The sequence below is a fragment of the Dermacentor silvarum genome, chromosome 1 (genome assembly GCF_013339745.2).
Source record: "Dermacentor silvarum isolate Dsil-2018 chromosome 1, BIME_Dsil_1.4, whole genome shotgun sequence".
Taxonomy (NCBI): domain Eukaryota; kingdom Metazoa; phylum Arthropoda; class Arachnida; order Ixodida; family Ixodidae; genus Dermacentor; species Dermacentor silvarum.
The window spans coordinates 72,218,377-72,237,566 of NC_051154.1; the positions used below are offsets into that span (position 1 = coordinate 72,218,377).

Sequence of the window (19,190 nt, forward strand, 5' to 3'; positions counted from 1 at the left end):
CCATAAACACCACGTACTGGTAGACAATCTCTAAGGCTATGCTTTTGATATAATATTGCTATTTGAATTCAACGTAAGCAATTTCAGAACTGGGATCAAGTCATAGACGTTCGGTTTTTAGACGCCACTTATTCCCAAAACAGGTAGTTATTTCACTGCTTAATTTTGATTTGTTTGAAAACCTTGGCAACGCATGCTGTTCGACGACAGTGGATCGTCGACAACAGTTGCACGATCCAACCCAAATTACAGTTATAATCCCATCATTTGAATGGCGGCAATGCACCGGTGCAGTGTCGGTTCGTTTGCCATCTTCACAGCCTGCCCGAAGTCACCTGCTCAGCTATTGAGATGTGACAGCTACATCTATCTCTATTTGAGATATTGGAGTATCTGTACGTGTTTTGTTCACAGGTGCCATCAAGCCCTAAAGTAAGGGGAAAGCCATACACGCGAAAGACTTCAGATCTCCGTTCTTGCGCTTGCAGCTAGTAGTCAATAGCCGGAAAAATGGCAAATCCAGAATGCTGCAGTCAGTGGCGCACCGACGGGGGGGGATTCGGGGGTTGTAACCCCCCTCCCTGAGGCCGACCTAACCCCCCCTTTTGTTTAACCCCTTTTCTTTCCTTGCGCATTTGAGTACTGCAACTAAGATGTAAGACGCGCAATCGTCTGCACACTCGCAAAAAGCGCATTTTTTTGACAATTTCCCGTGAAAAAATCGAAATTAGTGCTGTTTAGATGGTATTGGCAAACTGTCAACCCCCCCCTGGCAGAGATCCTGGGTGCGCTACTGGCTGCAGTGGTGCATGTACATCTACGTTGCATACATGCGTTAACATGTGTTGTCGTCCTATCCGTGCAAATGCTAGTGTGTCTTGCGATGTTTGCCATAGTACAGAGGCAGCATCAGAATTTAATGCGGCTTGTAGCATGACGCAAACCCCGACCTCGGTTGGCAGCAATAAGCTGTAGCCACTCACTAGCGCAGCGGGTATTAAAGATCCTTACAGCATTAAATTAAATGTTTTTATGTTTAAAGACTTCAAAGCCATTTACTATTATGCTGTCGTTAAGTGCAAGTACTGGCTATACTGTTATAAAAATTCTTTGTGGTGGACATTTACGCATATAATTATGGCTATGTGTAATGGCTCTCCCGATATATCATTCTTCTAGCCAAAGCAGGAAAAGTTCAATGTTCCAAGGGTCATGCATGTAATGTTTTTCTTTCCAAGCTGCTGAGTGAAAAAAAAATGCTCCTTGTAGACAAATAATAAATTTTAATTGGTAAACAATACATAAATTCCTCGAACTAGCAGAAGTGGCTGGGCTTTCTGTGTTGAAACTTCCCATCCCGATGAATTTGCAGGTGCGCCACATTTTGTTTTACATATCCATGAAAATGCGTTCTATTTCTGACACGTTGTACATAACTGTGTTTGAATGATATCTCACATTATTCTGTGTAGACTTGTTTATGTCTGCATTAAGTAATCCTGTTTATTCAGTGCAAAACGAGACAAAGAACGACAAAGAAGGTGGGACGAAGACAGTGTTTGTCTTCGTCCCACCTTTTTTGCTGTCCTTTGTCTAGCCCATTCTCATACCTTACTAAATTAGATTAGCCTTGATGCTTACACTTCCACTACGCATTGCACTATCTTTTTGTGGTTTCCGCCACACGTTTATTCTTGCTTGTGAGTTTTTTTTCTTTATTCTATAGCATGTACCTAAATGAATCCTCCTAGGGTTTGACAGTACGAAAAAGTAAAATAAGTATGATAATCACATGAGACTTCATTTAGTTGTCACACACACATACACATATACATGACACACATATATCATCCGAAATACTTCCGCCACAGGATCCCATTTTGGACGTCGTATGGATGTACAAATTTCTTTTTTTTCTGGATATCCATCGGACGTCCGATACGTCTGTTGGAGATTTGCGGACGTCCATCGGAGGACCGTTATATCAGAAAGGGATATCCATGGACGTCCGACGGACATCCCTGGATGCTTGGGAAAGTAAACATTTTTGCAGCTGCCCGCGGTGCGATGAAAGATCCCCGAGGCGACGTACTGGGACTTTCGCCATGTCCACTAGCAATCGGGTGCTTGTGTCATCAGCTTAGGTGCTACAATGTATTTCCACCTTGCCTTACAACTCTTCTGCAAAAATGCCATTGGCTGCATGTTCATACCCTTTTCCTAAAACATTTGTATTGTATGAAAGAGAAACACCCTGCATATTCTATGAACCATACAGAAAAACAGTTCTCTGAACCATTACCAAACACTAATTACCTGTGTAGAGAAGAGCTCAAACTCGTCGCGGAAATGTGTAACATCTCCTTCTTCCTGGTCAGGAAATACGGCCACAGGTGGCGTCCTTAATGAAGAGCACTCGCAGCAGCAGGGTGCATAGTCCGTTTTGTGGATGGGACAGTACTTCACATTATGTGAAATTCCATCTTTCATTTGCTGCTTCAGACGCAATCTGCGTTTTGTGTCATCCAGAACTGCATGAACAAAAATTTTTCACCAGCTTTTACAGCTGCACAGCAGTTTGTATCTTTCATTAGCATGCGCACAGCAAGTTCATCATGTTGCACTTTTGCAATATGTTATTAGTATAGGATTATACACAAGCTGTGCACAGCGGCCCCTAATAAAGTAATTTGCAACATAGCATGTACAGCTCCATAAGCAGCTAAAGGGTGCCCTGTTTGATGCACACGTGGTGTGTACCTCAGGGTACGCCAGCACTGCTGCCACACAAGACTACCCAGTCAAAAAAAAAAAAAAAACAATTCACTCCAATTTCTTTTTCCGATAGGAATCAACTGGGACAATAGAAACCAATTGTAAAATCCTTACTTCCAACCGGTTACGATTAGGTCAGTGGAAAATGCAATTGGAGTTGCCAATTGAAATGATTGGAAGCAATTGGGAAATCCCTAGTTCCAACATGGTTACGATTGAGTCAAAGTGAAACCAATTGAGTCCGATTGGACTTGCAATTTCGAATGAACTGGGCCCAATGGGAAATCCTTACCTCCAGTTGGTTACGATTGAGTCAAGGATGCAACCAATTGAATCCAATTGGACTTGCCAGTTTGAACTAGCTAGGCCCACCTTACATTCCCAACCGAGTCTAATTGGACTACCAATAGGAATAAACCAGCTAGAATGTAACCAACTGGGAAATCATACTTTCAATTTATGAACCCATTCAAGGAAATTGGTATGAGTTATAGCTATATATGCATGCAGTACTAAGGCTATAGCAAACCTGTTTCTGACAGCTGGAATCCTATTTAGGTTTGCTTTGTGGGGTATAAATGTGTATTAGTATTGCCCATTAGTGCAATTGGTCATTCTAACCAATTGGCCCCCATTGGGTACAATTGGTCACTCCAACAAAAACCAATTGGTCACATTCCAGTTGGTTCAATTGGTCCAGTTATGTACTAATTTACAATTGGAAATTTTGCAATTGGTACCAATTGAAAATTTTCCAATTGGAGTCAATTGCTTTTTTGACAAGGGGGTACTTGGGACTATATGTCACGTGCTCAAAGTTATAGTCACAGGTGAAGCTTGCAACGATGGAGCTCCATAATATTAGTAGATGTGCAAACCAGGAGCCCAGAGTCGGAGCCAATACAGTGTAACCAGGCGCGTAGCCAGGGGGGGGGGGGGCTGATGGGGCTTCAGCCCCCCCCCCAAATTTTTTCGTGCCGGCATGCACCGCCGACCAAAACTACCACAGATGCCGGGAATAATAATAATAATAATAATAATAATAATAATAATAATAATAATAATTTACTTCCCATGAAAAGAATGACATGGTGGGGTTCTGAATAAAAAGTTGCACGCAGGCAACTTGACCAGCCCAAAAACCCATCAAAGGCAACAGAGGGCGTCGGGCGCTCACATGTGAGTAAACAGATGGGAAGGTGTCAATTAAAGAAAATGTGTATACGAGACAGGTAGTAATACACTTTAACAATTAGAAAAACAAGTAGTCTGCATTAACAAAGAAATATTTAATTTATACATGAGCATTATAGATTACATAAAGAAAGTCTTATTATACGAAAATAGGAAAAAAACATAACATAGCACTATATTCAGTGCAGCATAAACTAAAGCAAATAAAGGGGGGGGGGGGGGGGGGGGGGGGGGAAGTCATACAGTATTGCATATGAACAAACTCATTAAACAACAAGGATTAGTTTGACTGAAAGTAGTTGTGCAGGCTGCATAATGACAGAAGGTCTTTCTCGTAAGGCGAGGTTATTGAGTAAAGTCGGAAGTGTACGTATGTCGAAGCATTTGTTGACCATAATTCGTTCTTGAGTGAGGAATGTTCCATTGTTCAGGTGTCCTAGTTTCATAGGCTGCGACATGTTCGTGTAGGCGAGCTATGTTCAATCATTCTGCATTCTGTCTACAATGTCTTTTTCACGCTCGAAAGACATTTCGGCACGAACATTGCCAACTCGGGCTGGATTTCGTGGCACCTGTGGTGGATTTCGTGGTACCTGGGGTCACGTAACGCAAGGAGCCCCATCCGAGCACAAACTTTCAAGGGCTTTTCGATAGCGAGCAGGCGCGTTGCGGCATCTCGCAGCGGCCGCGGAATCTACGGAGCGCAAGGATTTCAATTCCGAAATTTTATGGGTGTAAAGTTCTCATAAACTTTTGACGCGAAAGGTGCACTGACATTTCCAAAGGCGTGCTTCAAAAGATTTTCAATTCTGGAACTTTATGGGGTTAATGCTGTTATAAACTTGGACCAACATGCGTGCACTGGAGCCCTCGTGTCCAAGCCTTTCCAGAAATGAAAGCACGCGCTCGCAATCTTCCACACACACGAAAATACTAAATGTTACCGTGACTGTGAGCTAGCAGCTGATAATTTTCTCCAAACATTTTCAGGACGCATGCCCAATGTGATCGATCAGCTGGACCAGGGCAGGCAAAGTAAAATTTGAGAAAACAGGAGAAAGCTAGGAAATGGCCTATTATTGAGGAAATTCTTTTTGCGGGCTACAAGGTCTGGCTCTCGTTGGCCACAGGGACAGTGGCCCTATGGATTCAAGCATAGGCCCCCCTGAAAATACAGGTATTTTCAGAGCGCTTATTCGCATGCGAGCTGAGTGTGGAGATACATATCTGAAGAACCATTTGGAAAGTTGCCCCAGTAATGCCTCGTATTTAAGCCCAGATGCACAAAACCAAATTATAGAAATCTGTGGCGAAATTATCAAAAAAAGTCTAGTTGCATAAGCAGGCTGCTTCTCCGTACTTGCTGACGAAACGACGGACATCGCCGGAATCGAACAGCCTACTTTTTGTGCAAAGTACCTAAAGGATGCCAACGACATCGAGGGAGTGTTTTAGGTTTTAGCACCGGAATAGATGCCCATCACTCATTGCGACTGCAGGTTCTATGTAAATGTGTACAAACTGTTCCAGATTCTAGTCACCCTTCCAGTGACCACTGCCAGCGCGCAGAGAATATTTTTTTACAAGAGTTTACTAAAAAACTACTTGCGCTCTACAATGTCTGTGGAACGTATGGTTAGACTGGTGCTTCTATACACCCACAGAGACGTCGGCATCAACGTGTCCGAAGTCATTGACCGCTTCGCTCAACTTCCCCGCCTAGAGTAGTTTGTCCTTTAGATAGCGAAGCAGCAAAAATCAATGCAAGTAAAAAGCTCTATTCCTTCAGGTACATAAGCTCGTAATTATGAAAACGTATGACTGTTCGTTAGCTTTTAAAACTGCAGAAATTTTAGCCGTTTATTCTAGCAGTTAGCATCATGATCAAAATTATCATGCGAATACGAAAATTACGAGGACATCAATAACCAATTTTTACCGACCTTGCTCATTGAAAGCCCGGCCCACGATGCGTTTGCCAAAAATACACTCGGATATTGGGTAGTCAATTGCCGCATCATCTGTGGCTTTCGTTTGTCCTTTTCTTTCCTTTTTAGCTACCTGCTTTTATTTCTTTTTTTTTTTTTGAAAAGAAGCAAAACCCTCCTTTAATTTTGGGCGCAGAATAATTGTTGCCGCTGTGCAGGCAGTTAAATTACACATTTCCGTACTGATTTCTGCATTATTCCTCTATTATTCTACCTGTATGGTGCTGTCGCGACCGCTGCATGGCCCGAGTACATATCACGATGTCTGCGATCATAGTTTTTGTTCTTGCCTAGATCATCTGTCTTTCTGTGCGCAAAGTTTACTGTGCGCAAGTTTACGACCGGTAACAGCTGCTCCTGCGCAATCTATTGCAACGAGGGGCAGCCTCATTGAGGTTTTTTCCTGGCCGTTGCATATGTGCAAAAATGTAAACAAGGTTCTTGAATGACGAAGATTCATCAAAATATTTGTCCTCAACTTATTCATTAGATGGCCTTTACGTTCTTCATATCAGCTGTATACACTGCTTTCTCGGTTTCGAACACATATAGTTCTAATGTCCCTGTGATATTTTCTTTCCTTATTAAATAGACAAAAAAAAAAACGCGGCCGCATTGATATCAGTTATTTCTGCCAGAATTTTTAGGACATACGAGTATGTTCTTTTATGAAAAAATACATATTTTACTTGACAGTGCGTAGCGTTCAATAATTCGTTTGCAGCATCTAATATACAATGGCATTGGCAATGCAATTATTATTCATGTATTTGATCCCTCGACAAACTCTATAAGGAGGAGGCCACGCTGCAACCTCAGCCCCCCCCCCCCGAACAAAATTTCTGGCTACGCCACTGAGTGTACCTTAATTGTTATCAAAGTCCTAGGGGATCAAAAATTATTCAGAATAAAACGAAGTTGGAAATTGCAGATAATGCAGTACGTGATACTAATTCGAGCTGGGAACGCAAAGAAAAACATAAGCATGAAATGAGCATCTGTGGACTATGAGCAGTGACCTGTGGCTAGCATTAATTGAAGGACTGCCGCGACGGTGAATGTGCATATAACATGGCCGCACCCAGATCTCCTGCACCAACACGAATTTTTCCCTTCTACTTGCTCTTCATCCTAACATCAAGAAAGCAAGTCTCATCTCCATCTCTGTGCTAAGAGCAATGCATTATTAGTGATTGTTGTACTTTGGCGGATGCCTCCAAGGAACCACTAAGATGGTCACGGCCGCAATGGAACAAGACCCCCTTTTTATTCGGAGGTATGTATATATACAGGTAGCAACACTGGGGCCCACTGGCAGCGTGTAAGGGCAAACAAAATTTGAAACTGATATACTACAGTGATGGTTTGCTGTTTTTATTTATACCAACTTTTTGTTTTCATGCTGTTAAGCCAAAGATGTCACCAAGCGAAGCCAAAGATGCCACCAAGCGATGAAAGTTTTTGGAACAGACAGTCAGCATTTAGCGATGGCCTTGCATTGGCACTGCAGAACTCTCCTTCATTTACTTCTCCACTCAAGCATGGCATGCGATGACAGCGATGTTTAAAACGTTGATCTCATGTCTTATCTACCACAGTTCCACAGAGAAGCAGCACATACCCTATGGGCTTAATGCATCACAGTAACACATAACTATAAATTTTTTTTGCAATCATTGCAGTGCTTATTGCTCTTTTATTGCTTGCATAATACAATCAATGCAAAACTCACAAAACCTCCAGTTACAAGCACAATATTTAGAAAGCATATGTGCTCTATAGTGGTTAAAACATGCATTCATGAAAAAAGTTGGGTGGTTAACTTCTGTAGTTTTGCATGCCGGAACCATGACCTGATTTATGAGGCACGCCGTAGTGTAGATTTCAGGCTCATTTCTGCCACCTGGGGGTTTCTTCAACCCCTTAACTGGGAAGTGTCTCGCCAAGGCGTAGTCATTTTTCGGTTAACAATTATCCAGTTACAGGGTTAACGCTTATCTAAATCTATGCACACGAGCATTTTTGCATTTTGCCCCCAATAAAATGCGGCCGCCATGGCCACCACTGAACCCCCATACTTGAACTCAGCAGCACAATGACACAGCACTGGGCCGCCGCCGCGGGCAACGTTAGGTGGTGCCCCTTGGCATTTCGATCTGTACTGGCTTTCATTTCCCCTCAGTAATGTAACCGGTATTTCACAGCAGGAGTCACACCTGCATCCACAGTTTCGCACAAGTTGTCCACATTATCTGCTTGCATATATGCTACCCTGCGCTTCTCCACGCTTCAGGGCAGTGCTTAAAGCTGTTTAGGTAGCTGCTTTAGCACACGCTAAAGGTACAAGCATTAGAATACTACATGGAAGATTAGACTAACTGCCACATTTAGCTACCTTTGCTATGTTTATTTTTCATTTTTTTCTTTTAATAGTATGGTGTTGCATGTGTTACATCACACCACTATTCTTGGCTGAGTGACCATGAAATTTTTTCACTAGTGTGAAAAAGTACCACAACTTATATTGTCCACAAACTAGCTAATAAAGAGTTCATATTTATCAATTAACCTGTATGTTGGTTTGATTTATTTGTTTCCCGATGCTGCGGCACTTTTCTTTTTTTTTTCCATTTTTGTGTTCACTTTTGCACAAATTCCATTTAATTTCCTGACTCTGCAGCTGCTTTGTTTGTTCGGAGTAAAGACCTCATTTCACCACAGCATGCAGTTCCTTTTGTTTCCAACACCCCCAACCACCATAAAATTTAGTAAATCTGAAAACTCACGCTGCTGGTTTTCAATTCTGAAGCACCAGTAGTTGGCGTCATTGCTTTCCACTTTTTTCACATATTCCATGCGCCCTAGGGTGCTCTGAACTCTGTTCTTTGCCTTGTCAAGGTTTCTGGGGTCATCCTCATTCCACATATTCTTTATGACAGCCCAGTCCTGAAATCAAGCAGCACACACAAAAGAGTTAAACTGCATCGTCTCTGTAATTCACTGTTGGATACACCTGTTAACCTGGTTACAAAGTGCAATGCTTGCACAAAAAATAATAAGCAGCCACTAGTTTCAAAACAACAATGATTGGCTCAGTGCATTGAAGATCAACATAAGCAAGAATTCTGCTCAATGTTGAAAGGTTAAGAACAAGAAGTACATCCTCAAACTGGGCATACAATACATGGCAAACTGGCATTAAACAGCATACATAGAAATGACGCTAAGTTAAGACACCTAAAGATTGATGCTTTATAATTGTGGGCCACCAAAATGCATGGAGTGAGAGAACACATCAGCAGTCTATAAAACATGTTTCTTTGGATGCAAAAAGAAAAATTTTTATGGATGCAAGTCGTATTATTGTGCTGGCTTCTACTGCATTTACTCTGACCTGAGCTGCAATACAGAACTTGGAAGGTCCAAAAATGAACTTTCTTTAAATGCAAGCCAACCAGAAAATAAAAAAAAGGATTTTTTTATTTACCACGCTAGCATACCTGCCAAGTCTCCCAAATTTTTCGTGATGTTTACGAATTTGGGCCCGTATTACGATTTTACGAACGTTGCTTCAAGTTCTATGAAAAATTTATTGTGTTTGTGAAAATGCAGAGCCCATCAGTCTCTGTACCTTCCGTTGCAAGTATGCTCAGGTTGTAGTGACGGCGAAGAGCACAGTAGCACATTGGGCGAACCTGTGCCCACAAAAACAAGTGACACTCGAAGCACAATGATAGCAGCGAGCGCAGTCAGGCCGAAATCTGATCTGCGGGTCAAGCACATCGGCTTTTATACATGACTCGTCGAAGGTTCCAGCATAATCGCTAATCGCATAATCGCAGAAAGTACTACACAATTCATGTTGTGTATACTACCTGATTAAACAAGGTGCGGTGAGAGCATACAGAACAGATAGAATCAACAATAACATTCGAGTAAGTTCTAAATAATGCTGGCACGTCCTGCACTGAGTGATAACACTAAGTTCTAAGCGGGTGAAATGCATTCCCCGGAAAAAGGATAAATAAATGCACGTGTCAGTATTTTGCTGGTGAAAGGATGCAAGAGGGATGCTCCTTGCTTCGTGAAGTTTATACAAACAAGTTCATGAAACAGGTGAAATTGCCCAGTAAAAAGAAACAAAAACAATTGACTCCAATTAGTTTTTCCAATAGGAATTAACTGGGACAAATAGGAACCAATTGGAAAACGCTTACTTCCAAAAGGTTACAATTGGATCAGAGGAGAAACCTATTGGAGTTGCCAATTGAAATGAACTGGACCCAATTGGAACAGATTGGAAAATGCCTAGTTCCAACTGGTTACGCTTGAGTCAAAGTGAAACCAATTAAGTCCGATTGGACTTGCCGATTGGAATCAACTGGCCCCATTGGGAAAGCCTTACCTCCAATTGGTTATGATTGAGTCAGGGATGAAATCAATTGAGTCCAATTGGACTTGCCAGTTTGAACCAGCTAGGCCGTCTTACATTCCCAACTGAGTCTAATTGGACAACCAATAGGATCGAATAAACTAACTAGAATGTAACCAACTGGGAAATCATACTTTCAGTTTATCAAGCCATTCAAGGAAATTGGTATGAGTTATAGCTATATATGCATGCAGTACTAAGGCTATACCAAACCTGTTTCAGACAGCTGGAATCCTATTTAGGTTAGCTTTGTGGGGTATATATGTGTATTGGTATTGCCCACTGGTGCAATTGGCCATTCTAACCAATTTGTTTCAAACCAATTGGCACCCATTGGGTACAATTGGTCAATCCAACAAAAACCAATTGGTCACGTTCCAGTTGGTTCAATTTGGCCAGTTATGTACTAATTTACAATTGAAAATTTCCCAATTGGTATCAATTGGAAATTTCCCAATTGGAGCCAATTGCTTTTTTTGACTGGGCAATATGATTATTGCACGGAAGTCGGCTGTTATTAAGTGCACCATACTTATTGTTTAATTACTATCACAGTCTTTAAATTACATAGACGTTTTCACTTTATTCTATGCATATTATGAACTAAAAGTTCACACTAATGAGCGGCACTGCATGCCTTCGCAGCATGGAGTGGAACGACAGAGCTGTGGCATCTCTCACTGCATGGCAGCGCACATGAGTGCTTTTGTATGTGTTCGAGTTTACGAGTGCATACCACGAGTTCCGTGGTCTGCCTGTGAGATGCAAAATGCCACGAACTAATTATGCTGTAAATGGGTCCCAGCACTACATCAATAGCACTGCAGTCGAGTGCCTCTATAACGAAGAAATAATTCGGTCCCGGTTCTATTGGAAGTTGTGCGTGGTGCAACCTATATAATGAAGTGACCTGTATAACGAATGATTTCAGAAGCCCCAAGCACTTTTTTATAAAGGTGTTCGACTGTGCTGGCACATCCTATCACTTCCCACCAATGCCAGCATGCATTTGCTATCGTGCTCACTTATCACTATTTCCAGCATGTTTCTGGCGTGCAAGTTCATCCTCATTACACTAAAAAATTCTGATAAAAAATATGTTCCCCAGTGTTTTTGTCGTTACCAATGTATGATCGGCTACTCTGACTGGTAAGCTTTTCATTTCACTAAAAAATTCACTGATGATTATGATACTCAATCCTGAAAATTTTGAGCGCAGATCTAAAAGCGTTTTCATTTTGCAATATATTGGCTGGCGCGGACAATCTGTCTTGTATGGCACGTTGCAAACGGAGCGAAGTGTGGCGCGACTGGTTCACTAATCTGGAGATTGCGAGAGCCAGCGTGTGAGTGACGCATGGGCGTGATTCACAGCAGCAGCCGTCGCCAGACCTCCCTGATGATGCGTGCTACTCTGCATCATCTCATAGCCATTGTCGTCGCACTACGGTTTTCTTCTCATGCTTTCCCCATACCATCCTTCCCTTTCCACCTCATGGTTCCACTTTCCTCCTCGCATCTTTCATCCCCCGCTGTGGTCCGCATTCACTTTCATCTTTCACTGTGCTCATTCACTCGGTTAGGCCGCCGCCCGCGCCGTGTGGCGAGGGCTGCGCTCTAAAATATGCGTACCACAAAAATTGGTTGCGAACCTCTATAAGGAACGCCCTTTTGCAAGCCCTGTTATATGAGATTTGTCTTTTCTGGCATGGTCACGGGAATTGTACTATTCCTTCGGCACTGGTGGCACCATATCACTTTGACTTGTTTCCCCCGCCACTTCCGAGGTGTTGGCGGTTCACTCCCGCGAGCAGTGTGTTCACGACAAGGGCCTCGGATCATGGGATGGGGGTCTTTTTAAAGCCCACTGAGGGAGATGTCAGTTGATCCTTCATTAGGGATAGCATAGCAGCAGTATCCTTCCTACAGTGTGTCATGCGCCATCTTGTGCAACTTAATTGCTGTGCCAAATTTAAATATAATTTATAGCTTAAAGGATAATATACTGCCAGGCTGTTTTCATAAATGGTTTGACTTTACGTATACATCTGATAATTTTCAAAACATGGCTAGAATACTCAGGCTGATTACATATTAACTCTTTCTGTGCCACGAATCTCTGAGTCAGTTCATCAACGCATTTTTGATAAAAACGGCCAAGGACGAGCTGGTTTTGTCCCAGTGGTTTGTCGAGGTTCTGGTAGATAGCAGCACACAATCTGTGGAACAGCGCCAGCAAGAGCGAGCTTATTCTGCTGGGGGAAGTAAAAGATGTTGCCAACCAGGGTCTTTAAAAATAATGTGGCCATTTTTGGTCAGAATTCGAGATCATATATAGCGTGGCATGGAAGGGGCTAATCGATTTTACTGAGGCATATTTGGCAGTGTTGCTCACTGCCGCCTAACAGCTAAGTTTTCATGCCTACACCTTGATTCAATAACACACTATCAATGGCCTAGTTAAGAAATGTTTATTGCGTTAACATTCTTTGGGTACTTCATGCACTTTCCGGGGGCTTATCTATCTATGTTTGCGCGTTTTTATCTAAGCATTTTCAGCCTACCTGGGTCACTGCCATATGGGGAGTCTGTGGTCCGATGGGTAGTGCGTTGGTCTGCCGTATGTGCTGAGGGAACAGGGTTTGAAACCAACCATTGGACCAACTTGTGTCACGGAGTATGTGGCATACATGTGTGCTGCTCTTCAACAAACCCCTTTCACAATGACATGGGTAAGTGTAGATGCGAGACTGCGCAGCACCACTGTTCAAGGAAACTCTCTGATGCTGAATTAGAGCCCTGGGTATGTGCCCCTCAATCTGTGCTGGTCTTCAATGAACCTCTTTGATGCCAACTTGGGTTATTGGGTAGGTGCCAGTAGGTGTGTGCCACTCTTCAATGAACATCTTTGATGCCAACTTGTGCAACTAGGTATGTGCCAATGGGAACGTGCCACCTCTACAATGACGAAAAAGATCCCTTAAATTTCTCTGATGCTGAGTGGAATCGAACCTATTACATTACTCAAGAACCCATTACTCCTCAAGGACAGCAACCTGACGCATTAGCAGGCTGCGCCATGAATGCACTGCGTATGTTCCGCTCTTTAATGACCCTCTCACAAACTTTGGGTTACTGTATGTGCCACTGAGTGTGCAGAAAGCAAGGAAACAATTCTAAGCGTTCGAAGGCACGGTGCACCACACTTCTCGGCAATGGCACTAGGATTGCACGGCGTATCCAGAAGGAGGTATCAGAGAGGAGCCCAGTTTCCACATGACTGGTTTCTCGGCGTTCGCACGCACCAGCGCACCATGCATTTCGGAGGCCATGCGCAGCCTTGCCGGCGGCAGCACTCATGCTTTTAGGGAAGTGCGAAAGTGGAGTCCCGCTGCAGTACACACCTCATCATAACTTCTTTCTACGATGGCAATACGTTGTGTTGCAATATTGATTCAATGGTAACGCATTACCGTTGACAGTCATCGTGAGATGGTTTATGCTGCATTTTTTCGTGAAGGTCCGTAAACTTACAGTTCATTGTTGCCGATAACTACTCGTCCCCTATTAATGTCCATGGGCATTCACTTTTTCCAATTTACATTAATCACCGGCCAACCAACATTACTTCAACCGTTCAACAGCTCGCTAATGTGTGTCATCAATGTACCTTTGACGAGCGCTCTCGTGAACCACTGGCACCCTGGTCACGTCAGGGTTACCAAGAGCCTTGGACGGCTTATGATGATCATTTATAGAATGCAGGAGCTTGCAGCCAGAGTGTATATTAGTCTGCGACCCAAGCTAGATCCACCACAATGACCTGCCACTCTCATGTCTCCTTTCACCTACAACCAGCCTGCAAATTCATTGTCCCTCATGGTGAAAACTCGCAACCTAGCTATTTGCTACGGTTGCGGTCTACGTGGACACAATGCTAGATACTGCCGCCACATCCAGCAGTGAGCTTCGGGGATTTATGTGTATCCGCCAAGCACTCTCTGCTGAGAAGCCCTGTCTGCTTTTTAATTCCTTTTAATTAAGGGCTGCAGCATGAATGCGCAATGGGTAGTGAGTTCCCTGCATGTCTCGAGCCGCAGCTTCACACTGCCAACGACACAAAGTGGCTCACTGTAACCACGTCACCCCCCTTGCCTTCTCTTCCACCACTGGAACAAGCAGGTGCGACTGATGAGGGTGAGGTTGCCAAACCATCATCTTCATCATAACCCTTGTGCGCTGTATAATGTTAAAGAACAAAGTGTAACACCATGTTTCTGTAGATGGTGAAGTACTGTTGCTCTAGTCGATGCCGGGAACACAGTTTACAGAATGAGCCTGTCCTTCTAAAATTGTCTTCGACAAAAGGTTAATTATCTTTGCTTCGGACCGAAATGCTACTTTTCGTGGAGTTGGTGGGAAAATGTTAGCCCAGTTAGTGTTTGTTACTGTAGGATACCACAAGTTTATAACTGAATTTACTGTGCTCACATGTGCCACACACAAAGTTATTCTAGATATTGAGTGCAGGCAAATCCAGACTACATACAGTATTGGCATGATTTCTCTTCGAGGCAACATGCAACCATCATGACAGTGATTGAAAATACCGACTATACTGAAAATGTATTATCAGTGTCGCAAGACGTATGCCCCCTCAAGTTGCAGTGTTTGTAGCTGTAAACGCTTTGTGTCCTTATACAGTTTCCTGCCATGGTTTAGCCGAACTAGATTATAACTACGCATAGAAGAAAAATGTACATAATAGCCCCTCAATGTAGCCGTCGATGGTTCTTGTCCACACTTGTGGACGGTGAATGTTTCAGTGCACTCTAAAATTCTACCAGCTGGAATTAAACTGGCAAGCTTTGATGAGCAAGCTATTGTTATTAGCATGTGAGCAGTTGCAATAGTAACCCCCGGTTATCCTGCAGGCTTTCAGCGCATGATCAACAAGACACTGCCAACTAAGTATGGTGCAAGGGGTGCACGCTCGCTACAATCCTGAGTTTAATTTTAACCAACACCAGCGGTCCGTAAACCGCTGGTGTCTCGTATGTATATTCATACAGCTAGGGAAAGCAATGCCAATTTGTCAGAAGCCTTATCCCATTGCTAACTCAGAGAAAAAAATGCATTGCTGACCAAGTTGAAAAAATGTTGCAGAAGGGAATAATCTAGGGATCTTGCAGTTCCTGTGCAGCTCCAGTCATTCTAATCAAGGAGAAAGACAACTCATGATGATTCTGTGTGGACTATTGTCACTTGAACATCGTCACAACGAAAGAATATTATGCCCTTCTAAAAGAAAACACAATACTGACAAATTTACTTAGTCTGCATTGTATTTCTCTTCCATTGACTTATGGTCAGATTATTGGCAAATTTCGATGCACCCTCATGACAAGGAGAAGACAGCCTTTATTGTCACACCCGATGACCTCTTTGGCTTAATTTTGTGCAACGCTCCAGCGAGATTCGAGAGATTTGTGGATACAGTGCTCCACAAACAGAAGTGGTAAATCTGCGTGCACTATTTAGATGATGTCATTATTCATGGCAGGGCATTCCACAAGCCCAATCGGTGACTGTTCTTTGTGCTTGACTGTATCCGCTAAACCATAAGTGTCACTTTAGTGAACGTCAAGTCCAGATTTTGGTGGTCCACGACTTCAAGCAGCCAGACGGGGAAAGACCTGCAACCTTTTCAAGGTCCTTGTTAATATTTCTGCTGGTTCATAAAGGGTTTCGCACAGATTAATTGCTTCTGCACTGATGCCTCTCCTTGACAAGGACACCTCACACTCGTGGACTTGAGTGTGTGATTTAACAGCTCAAGTTTTTTTTTTTTTACCTCTGGACAAATTTGCGGTGTTTTGATCCAGAGGACTTAAATGAGCTGCACACCCATGCCAATGGAGTGGGTGCTCACTGTGCTCATTCACATCTGCGGTGGTCGCCAGCATATCATCGCTTATGCATGACGAATGCTTACAAGAGCGGAAAGAAATTACAACACTACTGAACTGGAATGTATTAACAATCTTCTTTGCCATCCAGAAGTTTTAACTGTATTTGCACAGCTGATAAATATCGCCGAGAGCTAGAGGGGCTATACTAGTCAAGGTGCAACCAAATTAGGAAGGCCCACTAAGCTTCAACAAAGTCCCTCACCAGAACAGGAATTGGCCTCCCTGGTGCAGTATTCGGCCACTACCTCCCTCATGACTCCTACAATTTACCAATGGCCCTGAGTCCCCAGCGACTGCGAAGCACCAACCTAAGGCTGCGGTCAGACCTGCGACGCGGCAGAGGGTGCTAAGAATCTCTGGGTCCGGACAGGCCACCAATGGAAACTGAACCTGGCAATGTTCAACACGCACACCCTATCGAGTGAGGCTAGCTTACCAGGGCTATTTGAAGAATTATCAGGTATTGCCTGAGATATTATTGGCCCTAGTGAGGTTAGAAGAACTGGTGAGGTTAGGTGGTGAGGTAGTGAGGTTAGAAGAACTGGTGGTGTGTTCACAAAGCATGTCTACTAGGAACGAATCTTGAGCGTAATCATATTACGTATACGGGGCTGTACACCCACAAAGATGCAGCCCCATTCTTCAGCCACCTTGTTTCCTAAGTACCACCGTTCTGCCTCAGAGCTTCCAAACATGTACTCCCATTTAACACTCTTCACCCTCTCCTCAGTGCACCAATCGGATCAGTGTGCTCCTCTCGCCTTTTCCTTGTCATCCCCTCACCTCTCTTCGAAAAGGGCATGTGCTCCCAGTTGTCGCGTCCTTTCGCATGGAACAGAAAATTCCCTACAGATGTCTCGAAGCGGCTAAAGAAACTAAAGAAACCTTGGGCAACGATTTTGTAGAGATGCCTCCCACTCGATTTTATGCCACTTTTATCATCCACCATTCACAGCCATCTCATCCCATTGATAAGGCACGCAGAGCATCGCTCTGACCACTGAAAAAGTGCAACAAGCACAAGAAGGAATAGCATCGGAAAACGCATCGCTACAATATTGCGGCCTTGGTATAGCTCGAGACATTTAATAAACATGTTTTTCGAGATGTCTAGTGATAAACGCCTCAAAGACGTTTTTTGTACGATGTAAACCACAAACGGAATCGGAGTCATATATTATTTATTTCGTCAGCAAAACAAAAAACGCATATTTCCACACCTCTTGATATAGGATTTATTATTTGCATACAGGCAAGCTACAGGGTCGCAGACAGGTCTTATAGGAAGATAATATGCTCAAGCTGTTCAACCAGTTACTTTTAAATATGCAATGCCCATATATATACTAAAGGAGCACTTAACAGAAATACAATATATGAGGCTAAACTGGTAGCTTATTGCTTTTGGAAACATATATATTTATTCATCGAGTGGAAAAAATATTGCTTAATAGCTGGCAAAACAGAAGCCCAGGAATTTGAATTCTGCACCCAAATCATGGAAGTCATGACGTACTTGTGACAGCACGTATGCTCATTTGGATCAATTTTGTGAATATGTGAATTAAAGTTAGGTTTACTCGTTATTTTCTCATGCTGCACAAGTTTCTTTATTAATTTCAAACTAATAGTTAGGCTCAGCAATACCTCGCCAAAATCTGTGAAGTCAAAACCCACGCGCAATTATTTCTATGGGGCATCGCTAACCGTCTTTCATGCATGGCCTTTACTGGCATGCACAGCTTTCAATCCCAGTAACTGTCAAATGAAAAACCCTAGCTGAGTTCATTATCACTGATGTGGGTGATCTTTTTAAGGCGACGCTTTCTTTGTTTGCGTCCCAACCCTTACAATTAGAGCTGCAACCAACCATGCCTTGATACGTTCAAGGATCGGATCGTCGCAAAGAAGTTAAAGCTTAAAAGAAGCCGATGCGGCCACGCCGTCATTCATTTGCAACCATATTTGCAGAACCCCAAGTCTACAGTTTCAATGCGACAAAACTGGCAGTGGTTAGGAGGCCGTGTTTAGCGTGCGAAATTCGGCCGCCGCAGCCAGAATCGAACCCACGACCGTGTTCAGCAGCACAACGCTGTAGCCAATGAGATACCGAGGCGGGTTTTTAGCTAAGCTGAAAGGGGATAATGGTGCATACGCAGACGTTTACCTGTACGCAAATGTCGCCGCGTATATACAGACGACGGCACGCGGTCCTGAATCCTTGGCAAGAAGGGCATGCTGCGTGGCCTTGTTTACTAAGCTGTCCCTAGCAAAAATTCTAATAGAAGTTTGTATTAGTCTAATACAGTTTTGTATTAGTTGTATAAGTTTTGTATTAGAGCAATAGAAATTTAATAGAAGTTTGTATTAGTCTAATACAGTTTTGTATTAGTTGTATAAGATTTGTATTAGACCAATAGAAATTTCTATTAGTCGTACTGATTTACCTATAAGACCAATAGGCCCTGTGTATTATGCTTATTAGTCTTATACAAACAGTGTTGCGTGTCTACTAGTATCTCTATTAGACTAATTGGTCCTATTGGCCTCATACAGACTGTTGCTGGTCTGATACAACATGTATTGCTGGATTCCGCAGCTCTTGTTTGCTGGTGAAAGTTGATGAAAAAAATAGACTAGCGGACTGCTTGCTTGCATGGAGAGGTGTTTCTATTTAATCACTGAATATTTAAAAATTCTGCTGTACAATTGTGCAGCAGACTGCGTTCGCGCATTTGCATTAGTTTCAGCGCACTAAGCTAGCTAGTGAAACAGGCCATCTCTCGGCGACATACACAAAAGCGACGTGTGCCTACATGGTCTTGCCAA

At 43.1% G+C, this 19,190-nt stretch overlaps 2 protein-coding genes across 2 annotated transcripts in view; one reads left to right on the top strand and one right to left on the bottom strand.

Annotated features, from left to right (window-relative positions):
* The window catches only part of LOC119465733 (tubulin polymerization-promoting protein homolog), a 114,851-nt gene that overhangs the window by 41,653 nt on the left and 54,008 nt on the right, over positions 1–19,190 (top strand). The window lies entirely within an intron of this gene.
* Positions 1–19,190, bottom strand: part of LOC125943923 (uncharacterized) — a 61,379-nt gene that overhangs the window by 15,486 nt on the left and 26,703 nt on the right. The window contains exons 3-4 of the mRNA XM_049663501.1: positions 8,744–8,903; positions 2,317–2,531 (exon numbers count right to left, since the gene is read on the bottom strand). Of these exons, the coding sequence (XP_049519458.1) occupies positions 2,317–2,531; positions 8,744–8,903 (375 nt within the window). The remainder of the gene's footprint in view (positions 1–2,316; positions 2,532–8,743; positions 8,904–19,190) is intronic.